Source organism: Oryx dammah, unplaced genomic scaffold (genome assembly GCF_014754425.2).
Source record: "Oryx dammah isolate SB20612 unplaced genomic scaffold, SCBI_Odam_1.1 HiC_scaffold_16, whole genome shotgun sequence".
NCBI lineage: Eukaryota > Metazoa > Chordata > Mammalia > Artiodactyla > Bovidae > Oryx > Oryx dammah.
The window spans coordinates 3,057,561-3,071,136 of NW_024070200.1; the positions used below are offsets into that span (position 1 = coordinate 3,057,561).

The 13,576-nt window shown below is 60.1% G+C and overlaps 2 protein-coding genes and 1 non-coding gene across 3 annotated transcripts in view; 1 reads left to right on the plus strand and 2 right to left on the minus strand.

The window, feature by feature from the left end:
• The window catches only part of LOC120875174, a 15,155-nt gene extending 8,345 nt beyond the window's left edge, over nucleotides 1-6,810 (plus strand). The window contains exons 4-6 of the mRNA XM_040256900.1: nucleotides 3,119-3,259; nucleotides 4,035-4,085; nucleotides 6,164-6,810. Coding sequence (XP_040112834.1) covers nucleotides 3,152-3,259; nucleotides 4,035-4,085; nucleotides 6,164-6,658 — 654 coding nt within the window. The 5' untranslated portion in view covers nucleotides 3,119-3,151 and the 3' untranslated portion in view covers nucleotides 6,659-6,810. The remainder of the gene's footprint in view (nucleotides 1-3,118; nucleotides 3,260-4,034; nucleotides 4,086-6,163) is intronic.
• On the minus strand, nucleotides 5,648-5,720 carry TRNAG-CCC. The gene has a single exon. It is a non-coding gene; the product is annotated as a tRNA-Gly (tRNA).
• Nucleotides 6,811-8,495: 1,685 nt separating the features above from the next.
• DYNC1H1 (dynein cytoplasmic 1 heavy chain 1) overlaps nucleotides 8,496-13,576 on the minus strand; it is a 61,335-nt gene continuing 56,254 nt past the window's right edge. Inside the window, exons 69-78 of the mRNA XM_040256873.1 lie at nucleotides 13,386-13,499; nucleotides 12,644-12,814; nucleotides 12,347-12,564; nucleotides 12,147-12,250; nucleotides 10,685-10,896; nucleotides 10,184-10,337; nucleotides 9,639-9,781; nucleotides 9,381-9,549; nucleotides 9,063-9,190; nucleotides 8,496-8,878 (exon numbers count right to left, since the gene is read on the minus strand). Coding sequence (XP_040112807.1) covers nucleotides 8,750-8,878; nucleotides 9,063-9,190; nucleotides 9,381-9,549; nucleotides 9,639-9,781; nucleotides 10,184-10,337; nucleotides 10,685-10,896; nucleotides 12,147-12,250; nucleotides 12,347-12,564; nucleotides 12,644-12,814; nucleotides 13,386-13,499 — 1,542 coding nt within the window. The 3' untranslated portion in view covers nucleotides 8,496-8,749. The remainder of the gene's footprint in view (nucleotides 8,879-9,062; nucleotides 9,191-9,380; nucleotides 9,550-9,638; nucleotides 9,782-10,183; nucleotides 10,338-10,684; nucleotides 10,897-12,146; nucleotides 12,251-12,346; nucleotides 12,565-12,643; nucleotides 12,815-13,385; nucleotides 13,500-13,576) is intronic.

A 13,576-nucleotide genomic window follows, 5' to 3' on the forward strand; every position in this document is an offset into this window, starting at 1 on the left:
TGTGTGTGTGTAGGGGAACAGCCCAGCCAGTAGGAGCAGCTGGTATCCAAGGCTGAGGAGTGGGAGGGTCATTCCAACCATTCTGGGGAGGGGGCAGAGATTTCCAGAAATTGGGCCACCACCCACTTTTTGGCCTTTGAGGGTCGGCCTTGGAACGGCCCTGGCATCTCTGGATGTGTCGTCTAGCTTGGGTGTGCACTGAGGATCAATCAGCTTCTGTTATGCCCTCAGGCAATGTCACTCTTCCAGAGGCTGTGCTCTGCCCCTCCCTCCTGTTTCACCTTGGCCTAGAAAGCGCTTCCGGCTCTTTCTGACCCCTGGACTGTAGCCCGCCAGGCTCCTCTGTCCATGAGATTCTCCCGACAAGGACACTGAAGTGGGTTTCCATGTCCTCTCCAGGGGGTCTTCCTGACGCAGGGATCACACTCACATCTCTTATATCTCCTTCATTGGCAGGCGGGTTCTTTACCCCCAGTGCCACCTGGGAAGCCCATAGAGAGCCGTAACTAACTCACAGGGTGTATTCTTTTGGAAATAAAAATTAATTTGGGTTGGTCCTGTTGGAGGGACACGGGAGCCAACTGAAGTTCCAGCCAAAGTCAGGACAAAATAAATGATGTTGTCTTTATCACAGCCCAAGTATAGACGCCGGGAAAGACTGAAGGTGGGAGGAGAAGGGCGACAGGATGAGATGGTTGGACGGCGTCACCATCCAACAAAGAGTCTCAATACTCTGGAGAGTCCCTTGGATAGCTAGGAGACGAAACCACTTAATCCTAAAGGAAATCAACCGTGAATATTCACTGGAAGGATTGATGCTGAAGCTGAGGCTCCAGTACTTTAGCCACCTGATGCGAATAGCTAACTCACTGGAAAAGACCCTGATGCCGGGAAAGATTGAGGGCAGGTGGAGAAGGGGACGACAAAGGATGAGATGGTTGGATGGCATCACCGGCTCGATAGACATGAGTTTGAGCAAACTCTGGGAGATGGTGAAGGACGGAGAAGCTGGGCCTGATGAGGTCCATGGGGTTGCAAAGAGCTGGACGCAACTGAACAACAACAAAAATGGAATTAAATGAGAGCTCGCTGATACGAATCAATGACTGAACAAATCAGTCCCTCAGCCGTGTCCGGCTCTTTGCGACCCCGTGGACGGCAGCACGCAGAACTTCCTGTCCCTCACCATCTCCTGCAGTTTGCTCAGACTCATGTCCGTTGATGCCTAACAATGAACAAATCAACAGGTGGGAGAAAAACCACCCCAGCCGAGAAATTTAGGCAGCTCCTTCCCTCCGAGGGCGCCGGACTAACCCTCCGCGAGTGAGTGAATGGGTGCTGCACAGAGGGACGTCTTTCCAAAGAGGGAAGGACGGAGGGAGAGGTGAGACCAGGTCCCGTCTAGGGGGGAAGCCTGCGGGGCACGGCCTCAGCCCAGCGATGGGACACGCCAGGGTGACGGTGCCTCCGTGACGCCCTCGACAGGAAAAGGCGCCTCGCCTCCGGTGGCCCTCCCACTCCCGGGACCCCACGTGTGCACGGGAGAGCAGGGGCAGATCCCAGCTGAGGGACGGTCCACCAGGGACGGTCAGGGTCATCAACGGCAGGGCCGTCCGAGACACTCACGGCCAAGAGGAGCCTCGGGAGAGATGGACTAAATGTGATGGGGTGTCCTGGGTGGGATCCTGGGACAGAAAAATGGCTTTGGGGGAAAATGAATGATATCCGAACGCATGGAATTTATGGACTTAATATGAAAAAAGAAAAAAGAGATTTTTGGATTTTACCGGAAGCTTTTCTAGCCTTTAAAATGCGAATGGAGGGACTTCTTTCCTGGTAGCACAGAGGTTAGGAATCCGCCTGCCAGGGCAGGGGACACGGGTTCCATCCCTGGTCTGGGAGGAACTCCACGTGCCGAGGGGGCAGCGGAGCCCGTGTGTTGCAGCTCTGAACCCTGTGCCCTAGAGCCCGAGCTCCGCCACAAGAAGCCGCCACGAGAGGCCCTCGTGTGACAAGGAGTAGCCCCTGCTTGTCACAACTAGAGAAAGCCCTCGTGCAGCAACAAAGATGACCAAGCACAGCCAGAAAAAATAAAAAAAAAAAAAGAGGGGCTTCCCTGTCTGTACTTCTGTTACAGAGGGGCCCAGTTCGATCCCTGGTTGGGGAACGAAGATCCCGCAAGCTACGGGGCATGGCCAAAAAATAAACTAATGAAAATAAATTTAAGTGAGCATCTTAAAAACAATAAATAAAATGCTAATGCATGTGGTGCTTTAGGGTCTGATTTGTAGCTTTTCCTGTTTCTGCCTCAGAACTGATATTCCAGGGAGTCCAGTGTAGGGACCCCTGAGTCGACCATGCGTGGCACACGGGTGGCGGGTGGTGCGTGTTTGTAACAGAGGTGTTTCCTGCAGGGCCTAGGGCGCCGACCCCCGGGATTCTGGAGGGAAGCAGGTGACATGAAACAGCACGGAGCTGCGTAGTCTCTGGTCTCAGTAAGTCGCGCCGTGACCTGTCTCCTTTTCAGTGGATGTTTCCGCTGCTCTTCTTGGGCTGCATGGTTTTAAAAAATTGTCAGATGTTTTTGACGACCTAGCGCTTCTCGGGGAGGGGGCGGCGGGGAGTGCTCTCTGGGTTTGTCACCTTGGGTGAGTCCGTCCACAATCTGGGCATATTTTTCTTATCTGTTAAAAACAAACCAAAGTGGGGAGGACACAGGAGCTGGATGCGTGACCCCTTCCCTGCTCCAACCTAGAACTTTCAGTGTCAAGGATGTGTGACTTCGCCCATGAGCTTCTACACGACTGGGTGTCTGGGTGCGAAGGGGCTTTCCCCGCACCGAGGCGCTGCTCGCGCACGGCCCTCCCAGGCCACCAGCTGCCTGTGGGTTTCCTTTTAGTTAAAAAATTCTTTTGAGAACTCGCTAGGCTTGTTCTGCTGAGTTATCACTCACAGTCACCCCTTTGGGCAAAGAGTTCTGACGTGTGACAACTGCATCAGCCCGGTGGAGACCAACGGCTCCGGGGCTCCAGAAAGTTCTTCCCTCCACGCCCCTGTGGTCAGCCCGCCCCCACCCCTCGCAACCACTGACCTGTGCCTTGTCCCCGATGCTCTGCAGTCAAGTGAAAGGTCCAGCCCCGGTCCCTGAGCCATGGCTGGTCTGCGGAACGGCCATCGCAGCTGCATCCGGGCTGCGTTCACAGCCAGCACCAGGGCCGGCTTCCAGAAGAGGCAGAGAAACAGGCTCCATCGCCTCAAGGTACCCCTCCCCTCTTGGCAGGGCAGGGACACGGTGGGGAGGGCGGAGGGGACTGGAGGCCAGGGCAGACTCGGACCCACCCCGGAGAGCAGGAGCCCTTGCCAGGACCCCACCTCCTTCTTGGAATTAGTCTTCTCTGTGGCTCTTGGTGTCACCTTCTCAGGTTTTTTTCTCTTTCCCTGACAACTAGCAGTGTTCAAATTCCTGTCCTTTGAGAGTCTGTCTTTTGATGAAGAACAAGAGTTGCTTTTCCGGGTAGCCTGGTGCTAAGAGGGGAAGGTTCTGGAATATGGGATGCCAACCCTGGGTTCTTCCCAGGGACCCTGAGCAAGGCCTGGCCCCTGTGTGGGCCTCAGCTTCTGCATCTGCAAAGGGAGGGTTTGGGGTGGATGACCTAGAACCTTCCACCATCTTCTGGCTTTGGGTCCAGCACAGGTGCCTGGCACTGTGCAGTCCGGGGGTCCTTCCCGGGCGATGGTGGGCTGCTGAGCCCATATCCTGGCCACACTCCTGGCTCTGCTCTCCCCTCTTGAGTGGCCCAGGTTTGCATCTTAAGTCCTACAAAGACACTCTTGAAGAGGGGGTCCCTGCCTGTGCTCAGCTTCCTGGGAGCGGGCTCTCCTTGTCACCACCCACCGTGGTCCACGGTCCACGAGTGTGGGCAGGGTGGGACCGCTGGCCGGGGCAGTGAGCCCCTGGATCCTTGCCCTTGAACTCGAATCTGCTGTCTGCCCTCCCTCTTAGAGAGGATGACCCAAACCCCTTGTTTTTCCAGGCCAGTCACAAGAAGAATCATCTGGACTTTGTTGAAGGCATCTGGAGAGAGGTACGTCCCTGAACGGGGCAGCCAGCAGCCGCTCCTGTCTCTGGGGACGGTTGGGGCCCCAAGCCCAAGTTCCCAGAGGCCAGGCCGAGGGGAGCCTTGTAGGCAGGCCTGCTCCGTGGCCTCTGCCTGGCCCAGTGGCGTGGCTACATTTTAGAAAAAGCTTCACTGTAACATTTACGTTGATTGTTCACTCCTCTTTCCAGTTTTTTAAGTAAGAACAAAAGGCTTCATGTAGTTTGCCTGGAAGATAGATTGATGAGACCATGGGTTTGCAATTAGTCAATCTCAGAATGAATCTCAGGCGAATTAAATTCACTCTCAGGGATCACACAGGTGTAGGTAACCCTGGCCTCCGGGTGGTTTAAGACGCCAGGTGCCCCTGGAAAGCAGGGCGTGCTGCTAAGTCCTTCTACCCAAAACCAGTGACTGGAGGGCCTGGCCGGGCGTTTCTTGGTTTGCCAGGAAAGATTCTGTGGGCTTATCGCAACATGAGGCCCTCACCTGCACCCCCGACCCCACACCTGGTGGGGGGTCTGGGCTGGGGCCTCTCGGGGACACTCACTGCTCTGCTGGGGGTGGGGTCACAAGAGCGAGTGTGCCTGTTTTGTGAATTCCAGCAATTCTGACCAGTTTCTGGCTCTGCAATGGTTATGGTTACTGGTAGATTACGGTATTTACGTTCATTTCTCCTTCTGGAATAAATGAATGGCAGCTGTCCAAAGGCTAAGTGAGCTTTCTCGGGGGTTGTCACCACCCAAGGGAAAGGGCCCCAGGGGGGTCCCCTCCTGACTCGGGCCTGGGGTCCCTCTATGCAGAGGCCGCGGGTCGGCGGGGAGGGAGGTGCTCACAGGTCGAGTCGTGTGGTTGCGGGTCCTCACGGGTGGAGCCTGTCTGGAAGGATCTCCGTGCAGCACGGGGTCGTCCCTGGTCTTGGGCACCTGGGCTTTCTCTAGAGACCTTTTCAGCCAGAGCCCCGGGGCAGGAGTAAAAGAAAGAGTAAGAAACAGGAACTTTTGGTTCCTGGGTGGTGTGAGGAGGGTCCAGAAAGCTCTGTAGCCCCCGTTGGCAGTGGTGGTAGAGGTCGGGGGAGGCGTTTGGCTGCCCTGGGGTGTCGCCTGCCCCTGATGGGCCCATGGCCAGCTTTCAAGAACCACCTGGGGCACCTTGGAACCAGTGAATGTTCTAGAGACTCATTTCCACCTCCTTCGGCGCCTTGGGTGGCCCTGTGTGTGGGAGGGCTTTGAGGCTCCACGGCCTGCTTGTGCAGGCCAGTCAGGGGCCCGGGGCGGCCCAAGCGAGGCCCTCACCGGGGTCAGTGCAGGAAAATGAGCTCAGACTGAGGTGGTGGGCAGGGGCTGCCAGCGCTGGCAGGGGGGCTTTAAACGATGGGGCTCGGTCTGAGACACCCCCACAGTGGGGCACCCTCAGGCTTTTAGGAGGCTCTGGGATATTTATCAAATGCACTAAAAAATATTTATTTATGTGGCTGCTCTGGGTGTTAGCTGCGGCATGCGGGATCTTTATGGGGGTGTGTGAGTGCTTATGGGGCACACGGGATCTAGTTCCCCGACCAGGGATTGAACCTGGGCCCCCTGCATTGGGAGCACAGAGTCTTAGCCACTGGACCACCTGGGAAGTCCTTATCAAACGCGTTTAAAAAATAATTTAAAACGTTTGGGCCTGTGCTGGGTCTTCGCTGCTGCACGCATGCCCTCTCCAGGTGTGGAGAGCGGGGGCGATGCTGGCAGCGGTGCGTGGGTTTCTCACCGCAGCGGTTTCTCCCGTTGCAGAGCCTGGGCCGCAGAGCCCAGGGCCTTCTGCACTAGTTTTGCTGCTCCTCCATGTGTGGATCTTCCCGGACCAGGGATCAAACCCACGTCTCTTGCCTTGGCAATTGGATTCTTGACCAACTGAGCCCCCAGGGAAGCCCTTATCAAAGGCATTTTTGAAGATTTATTTGCAGGGCAGATCGTGCAAAATTTGCCCGGGTCCATGACGGGAGAAATTACTTATGCGTGTAAGGTGTGTGTTCGCCTTGATTCCCGTGCTAGCCGGCTCAGAAACTCTTCTGTCGTCAGCTTTTAGATCCTTACGACGCTGACTGGGAGGACGTCCGTGGTCATGCCTCCTGTCATCTCAGCGGCTGCTCCTTGGGTGCTGCGAACTGTGATGGGCCTCTGCACACGCTCAAGTCCAGGGGTCCAGGGGACGTGAGTTTAGAAGACCCCCTCTCGGTGAACCTTCCGGTCTTGGTCCTGACGGCCACCAGCTGGGCCCCTGCAGCCCCGGAGGCCAGTGATGTGGACATGCAACCGGTGGAGGCTGGCCGCCTGGAGGCGTGGGGGCGGATGGCCCGGCTGCCTGGACCCCCAGAGGACTTGGGGATGATGGAGGAAGACCGGGGGTCCCCCGAGGCTGGCAGACCCCAGGGCAGAGCCAGAAGGTCACGGCCACCCCCCAGACTCGGGACCGAGAGGGACAGGGGGCCCAAGCTCCCCCTCTCCAAGAGGAAACTGGAACTTTTACTTGCAGAGCCAGAGAAGAGTAAGCGAAAGAAGCAGTATGTGGCCTAGATCAGATGAGCGGGGCGACAGCTGACCGGTGGGCCAGGGCCTCGGAGGTGAGGACACCATTGACGAGCATAAAAAAAGAGCTTCCATGAAACACGTGGCTCCTTTTGTGTCTTCTTGTTCAAACAACAGAAATGTATCATCAAATTTCAGGAGTTGATGGTCTGCGGATGATGCAGCTGTTAGTTGTTTATGTTGCAAATAATGCCTCTGGGCCCCACCACTGCGCGAAGATGGTTTCCAGCTCAGGAAAGGCCCTACCTCCCAGGTCTGAGTCGCAGAGAATTCCCTTACTTTTAGTAAATATGTATGTATTTTTAAACCTTGACTCAGAGGCTGGGGCCCGCTTCCCTCTAGCCCACCTCCGTCCTGGCTGTGACTCTTTCCCCCAGAGCTCCTCACACGCGGCTCACTTCCAGAGGGTCGCTGAGAACAGCTGCAACGTGGGGGGCGCTCAGTGGGGTTGGAGGCAAGGCCGCAGAAGGGATTCCCTCGGCAGCCCCGGGCCAGCCCTGGCCTCGATGTCGCCCTCTGCTTCGCCCCATCGACTTCTCGGGTCGTGTCTCCCCTCGGGGACAGGGTCTGCTGAGCACAGTGTCTTGTGATCGGGCCCCAGTGGGGTGACACCTGGGTGTGGAGGTGCTTTCCTTTTTCTCATGGAGCCTTTTAAGACCTTCCTGGCAGGGAGGATCGGAGGCCCCCTCGCTGTGTTCACTGCCCAGGAACACACGGTTCCAATAAAGGAGAGTCCACCGAGGCGAGGCATGTGGTCTCGTCTCTCCTGGTCAGGGTGGACCCCCGAGGCTCCTCCAGGGCACTGGGTGGGTGAGGGTGCCCAGGAGGTGCTGTCCACCCTCTCCCAGGTCCCCTCTGGGCCCCCTTTCTGCCAGCTCTGCCCACTGTCCAGTCTGACCCCGCAAAGGCAGGTGAGGAGTGATCTAAGTGGGGCCCCCTTGGACCCCCCCCGACTGAGCTCACGTCAGGGTGAGGCTGGGAGGCAGCAAGTAGGGGCCCCAGGCATTCCTGGTGGGGTGCACATGGACCCCCGATGGGGAGCTCCGTCCTGGGCCTGCGGCGCCCTACACCCACCCGCAGGACTCGGGCACCAGGGTCTGGCGGCTGCAGCGGCCCCTCCTCCCTAGCCAGGCCTTCGGGCCATCAAGGACGGCGGTCCTCCTCCTGCGCCCGGAATCCCTGCCCGGCACCAACAGGCCTCTGTAGATGCTCAGGACCTGCACTGTAAACGGGGTGGGCACGGGAGGGTCAGGCTTTCTGGGGGCTCTCCTCGGTGTTACCAGCTTCCAGGTGAGAGACTGCGGCACTGCTAAAAGCTCTGGATGACCGAAGAAAAGCTAAAAAGCCGTATTTACTGGCTTAGAGGAAAGCATTCAAAATGGGCCCCCATGTTCAGTTGAACAGAGCTCTGGAAGGCGCTCAGCCCCCCAAGGGACCGCAGAGGGCACGTCCCGGAGCCAGGGGGGCGACTGCTCTGGCTCTGCAGTCCACCTGCTGTCGGGTTGGGGGGCGCGGGCGGGGCTAGATAGGGGGTGCCGTGGGGCCTCAGGCTGTCCCTTTGGAGCCGAGCTTGCTTTCCACCAGGATGAGCAGGACTTTACTACAGTGCTGGTGCCATGCCCGGCTGGTCACCCAGCCACCGGGAGCTCTCGAGGCTCCGGATGCGCCAGGAACGCATTCCACAGGCCACACCTGGCACCCCAGGACCGTGGGGACGGAGAGCCCGGAGGCGCACATCACGGGTCTGGGCTGGGCTGGCCGGGCTGCCGGAGTCACCCGGGCTTCCGGGTGTCCCCCGGAGCCAGAGATGAGACGAGAGGCCGGAGCCGCGTCATGCTTAGTGTTTTATTTCATAAAACAAGCCCTGCCTCGGCCCTCAGAACCGCGGCCCTGGGTCCCTCCCAGCTCCACCTCCCAACCGTCCGGCTTCTTTCCGCGTCCTGCAGCTTCCAGCCTCGCACCAGCGACGTTCCCTTGACAAGTCTGTATACTTTTAACAATGAACCTTCCATAGGCTTTAATAATGAATAAACGTTAAATATTATTACTGTTACACAAAGGGGACTAGAAAAGGCGGCCTCACTCGGTGCAGAGGACGGCCACGCCGCGCTCGTAGAAGCTGCGCGGGTCCTCCTTGGTGGCGATTTCGAAGTCGACCGTGAAGATAAGGTCGGCGCGGGTGAAGTTCAGGTAGACAGGCAGGGTCACCTGGGAGAAGGCGGGGCGCTGGCTATGCGAGGGGAGGCGGCCCTGGGGGCGGGGCAGGGGCCCACCCGAGAAGGGAGCAATGCGAGTCCCCCCCGGGGGGGGGGGGCACGGCGGGGACACAGCCCTAGTGCCCAGGGGGCGTCCACGGAGTCACCTGACCACGGAGGAGGGAAGGGGCGCTCACCACGTTAGCCTTCTTCTCTGCATTTGTCTGCTTGACCCAGCGCAGCTGCGTCAGGGGGAGGACGGTGGAGATGGCGTTGGAGAGAGACAGCTTGTTGTTGCCGCACGTGGCCCCTTGGAGCTTCAGGCCTGTGGGGGTTACGGTGGGCGGTCAGGACCCCAAGGGGCTCTGCTGCGCGGGCACGACCCGGGGGCACTAACCAGGCACGGCCACGCGGGCACCACTAGCAGGCAGCCCATGAGGGGCGGTGGCTGAGTTGCAGGCTGGGGACAGGGCAGGGGAGCCTGAGGGAAGCCGGGCCGGAGTGCCCCCACTCACCGGTGACCCCAAAGCTGCAGGCGTCCAGCGTGGCGCTCTGGGAGGTGGTGACATTCACCTCCAGGCAGAGCTCCTCCAGGGACCAGCTGTTGGCCTGGGCCACGTACTGCCGGGTGGCGGTGATGTAGGCCTCGGGCACGAACAGGCCACCCAGGCACACGTGGATGTTCTGTGGGAGAGAGTGGCAGGTGAGGGAGGGCCGGCCCTGCCCCAAGGGCCCTGCCCCAGCCCCTGGCGGCCTTGGGGAGCCGCCCTCACCTTCAGCTCCTTGGCGCCCCCGGAGGCGGCCGCCTGCGAGATGTTCTGCAGCTGCTTGACCCGCTCGCTGAAGTCGGAGACCCACTGGATGACAGTCATGCCGGCGGGCACCGTGTAGTGCGACCAGCTCCGGGGCAGGATCCCTACAGGGAGGGAGGTGCCCACGTCAGCGCCCACAGCCCCTCCGCCGAGCGCTGGCAGCTCCCCGTGTGGGCTCCGCTGCCCCCCTTGCCCGGTGCACCCCCACACCTGCTCCACACCCAGTGCGCGTGACCCCCGGGGGAGTGAGTCGGGGGGGGCACGACCGCCCCGAGGAACCACAGCCGCAGAAACCCCTTCACGGACAGTGTGGCCAGGTGAGATGCCTGGGGCCCCGCCCTGCCCTCCCTCGGTCCTAGATCTCTGGGGACCGCAGAAGGAGAGGCAAGGTCCTGGCAGATGCTCGGTGAAGCAGCAGGAGCCAGGTCCTGGGAGTGTGGGCCCGGGGGGGTCGGGATGGGTGCCGAGCTGCCCTGCGGAGCTCCCGGGAGCCCCCCGCTGCCCACCTTTCACCAGCTCGTTGATGAGCGTGCGGAGGTAGTTGGTCTGCTTCTTCCTGCCCTCGCACACCTGCACGACGTCGGCAAGGTCCTGGCGCACGTCCTGGAGCAACTTGGCCCCCATCTTCACTTCTCTCTCAAAGAATCGGAACAGAGGATCCTACGGTTGTCGGAAGAGACAGAAGGCTGGAGTGGAGCGGGGAGGGGTGATCGGGGAAGAGGAAGGAAACCAGCAGGAACTCGGCCTCGGGGAGCCCCGGGTTTGCAGCATCGCCAGAACTCAACCTTGAACCAGACCTGGCATGAAGCTGTGGGCGCCTGACCACAGCAGCTCCGGACCACCCTGTGAAGAGGTCACTGACATCCTCCACTCTCCGGCGTTCCAGGCCGAGCCCTCCGGCCTGGCCCAGGCGCACACCTGCCCTGAGGCAGCACTCACCTCAACCGGCCCGGCCCCACCCGCGAGGACTGCCCTGAGCCCCCAGACACGAGGCGGGGTGCCGCCACCTTGATGTTCTCCACTGTGCGCTTGAGGTGGCTGAGTGTCTGCGGGATGAGGTGCAGCCAGTTGGAGGCGGTGGTGTGCAGCGTCCGCATCCAGGCGGGGCGCCCGTCGGACGAGGAGTCGGGCCGCGCCTTCTTCTCCGTCTCCGCGTAGGCCAGGTCGTCCTCGTCCTCCAGCATCTGCATCTTCAGCATCTTGCTGATCATGTCCACACCTGGGCGGGGGCGGGGTGGGGACAGGCTGAGCGCGGAGGCCTCCCTGCGCGTCTACCCGGGGGCACTGCACCCTGTGAGGTGCCCCGCGGGCACCTGTTCCTACTGCACCAAGGGCGGGTTGGCTGGGGAGAAGGCCCAGCACCACGGGCAGAGTCACGACCGCTGGGGCTGCACCGGAGGCTGCGCGCAGACACCAGAGGCGGCTCCAGGACTCACGGGTCCACTGTCATTGGGGAGCAGGCGGCCTCCTGAGTGCCCTGGGCTCGGCCTGAGCCCAGGGTCCTGGCCCCAGAGAGTGCTCCCTCTGAGTCCAGCGCTGAGCTGTCCCCTGGCCGGGCCCCTGGGCTCAAACCTCACGGCCTCCACGTGGGACACACGACCCTGGGCACCGTTAGCCCGGGACCTCCTGCACAGACCTGGAGGCGAGCGTCTCTGCAGGACTCCGGCTTGACTGGGGCTCAGACACCCTCAGTGCGGTGCCAAGGGGGCCCCGCGGCTACTCCCGGCAGGCGACACTGGAATCGGTGCAGCACGCGCTTCTGCACAGGACGGCGCCCACCCAGCCCCCGCCCCAGACCCTCCCCTGCGTCCCAACTGAATCACGACTCAACCGCAGACAGCCCGACCTCCCTCGTGGTCACCGCGGGGCCCACCATCTCGACCCCACAGCGAGAGGCTCGAGTCAAGGTGGTCCTCAGGCTGGAGGTGGGCCCCACAGCTGGGGTCCTCGTTGCAGAGCTGAATCGAGGGCCTGTCCTGTTCCCCAGCTGTGTGGCTTTGTGCACATCGGTCTTCTCCCGTGAAGAGAAGCCTGGGTCAGAGCGGTTCTCACACCTGAGTGTCCTGGCACCCCCAGTTGGGATGCCCGGGGACGGGTGGGGCCGGAGGACCTGAGTCTCTAAAGCTGCAGTCCATCTGAGGCTGTTGCTCCAGGGACCACACTTTGAGAACCACTGTGTTAGATGACCTCTTGACTAGTCTCGAAGTTCTAATAAAAATACCTAATAGTTCTAAGACGTCACTTAATGCTAGGAACTTAAAAAAAAACGAACGGGAAAAAAGATGACATCACTTCTGAACCCAAAACAGAAACCTAAATGCAATCTCCAGACCCCACGTACCAGCCACGGAGCCCGTGTCCCAGAATGGAGGCCGCAGAACAGACACCGCCTGGGCCGAGGGCTTCCCTGCCTCCCCGGGGCTGGTTGGAGGAGGAGTGCCTGGCCAGCCAGCGGACGGGGGTACCCACCCTGTGTGGTGAGGAGAACCTTCTCGGCATTGTTGGGCAGGCCCAGCCAGGAGGGCGTCTGCGTGTCGGGCAGCAGCTCCACCCACTGCACGAACTCTTCTCGCCTGGAACAGCAGCATGCTGGTTAACACGTTACTGTGGCCGGAGGTGCCCGGTGCCCTGGCCCCCTGACCCATAGTCGTGGTGGGGAGGGCACGCACCTGATGCCGTCTGGCATCTGGATGTCCTTGTGCCCGTCGACCTTGCAGGCCAGCTTGAACTCACTGTCGAAACTCCGGGTGGTGAACAGGCGCTCCAGGAAGGTGTTGAGCAGACGCTGGTCAAACTCATTGTCCACCCGGCCGCCATAGATGGACTGGGCCATCAGGGTCTTGAGCGCGGACCAGGGAATCTTGTCTGGCGAGATGTTCTGTCTCCCCTGCAGGAGGAGAGGCGGGTCACAGCTAGGGCGGGGGTGGCCTCCTCATGGGCCCTCCCGTGGCGCGGCCCGTGCTTGCCTTGGCTGTGTCGTCTAGCCACGTGTCCACCGTGTCACAGGCCGAGCGCAGGTCAGACTCCCCAAACTCGTACTTCTTCGACCAGCCCAGGGGTGCGTATCGTAAGCGCTCCTGGATGACGGCGTGGAACCAGGCCAGCAGGAAGTACAGGCGAGCACGCTCGTTGGGAGACTAGGTGGGAAGTTAGCAAGTACAGGGTCACCGGGATGTAGGCCTGTTCTAACTAAGGCGACAGTCCACGGCTTGCTGCAGTCAAGGTCTTAAAAAGCGCTCTGCACGTACTCGTACTGGGACCACCCTGACCTCAGTCATTAATGAGAATGGTGTTGCTAGGAGAAAACCACGCCAAGTTTTCTTTTAATAAAGATGTGCTCCTGATTACACTGCTAAGCTAAATGACACAGCCAACAGGAGAGTACACAGAAGACCAGTTTCTAAAAACAGCAGAAAGGATGGATTATGGCTCAAAAAATAGGACTTGAGAAACACAGAATTGATACATAATTTTTTTAAGGCCACGTTGTGCGGTACATGGGATTTTAGCTCTCTGAGCAGGGACTGGGCCCAGGTCCCCTGCAGGAGAAGTGCAGACGCTTAGCCACTGGGCATCCAGGGAAGTCCTGTGATGCAAAATTCCTGCCATGACCCCCACCTCCCGCCCACAAGTCCTGGCCTCTGCTTGGCACCCAGACATCTGTGCGGCCCCGCACCCCAGCCCCACAGCAAGCTGGGCGGTGCTCACCTTGCATATCCGAGACACGGGGATACTGCTGAAGGTCCTCAGCATGTTGGCCTTCACGCCCGGCGGTGGCTCGAACACGAAGATGCGGCCCGCTCGCAGCAGATTCACGGGCACCTGAGGGGCACACGGGGGCCCGCCGCCCGTGAGCGCTCAGCTCCGCCGCCCCACCCCCACCCGGTGCCAGGCTGGCG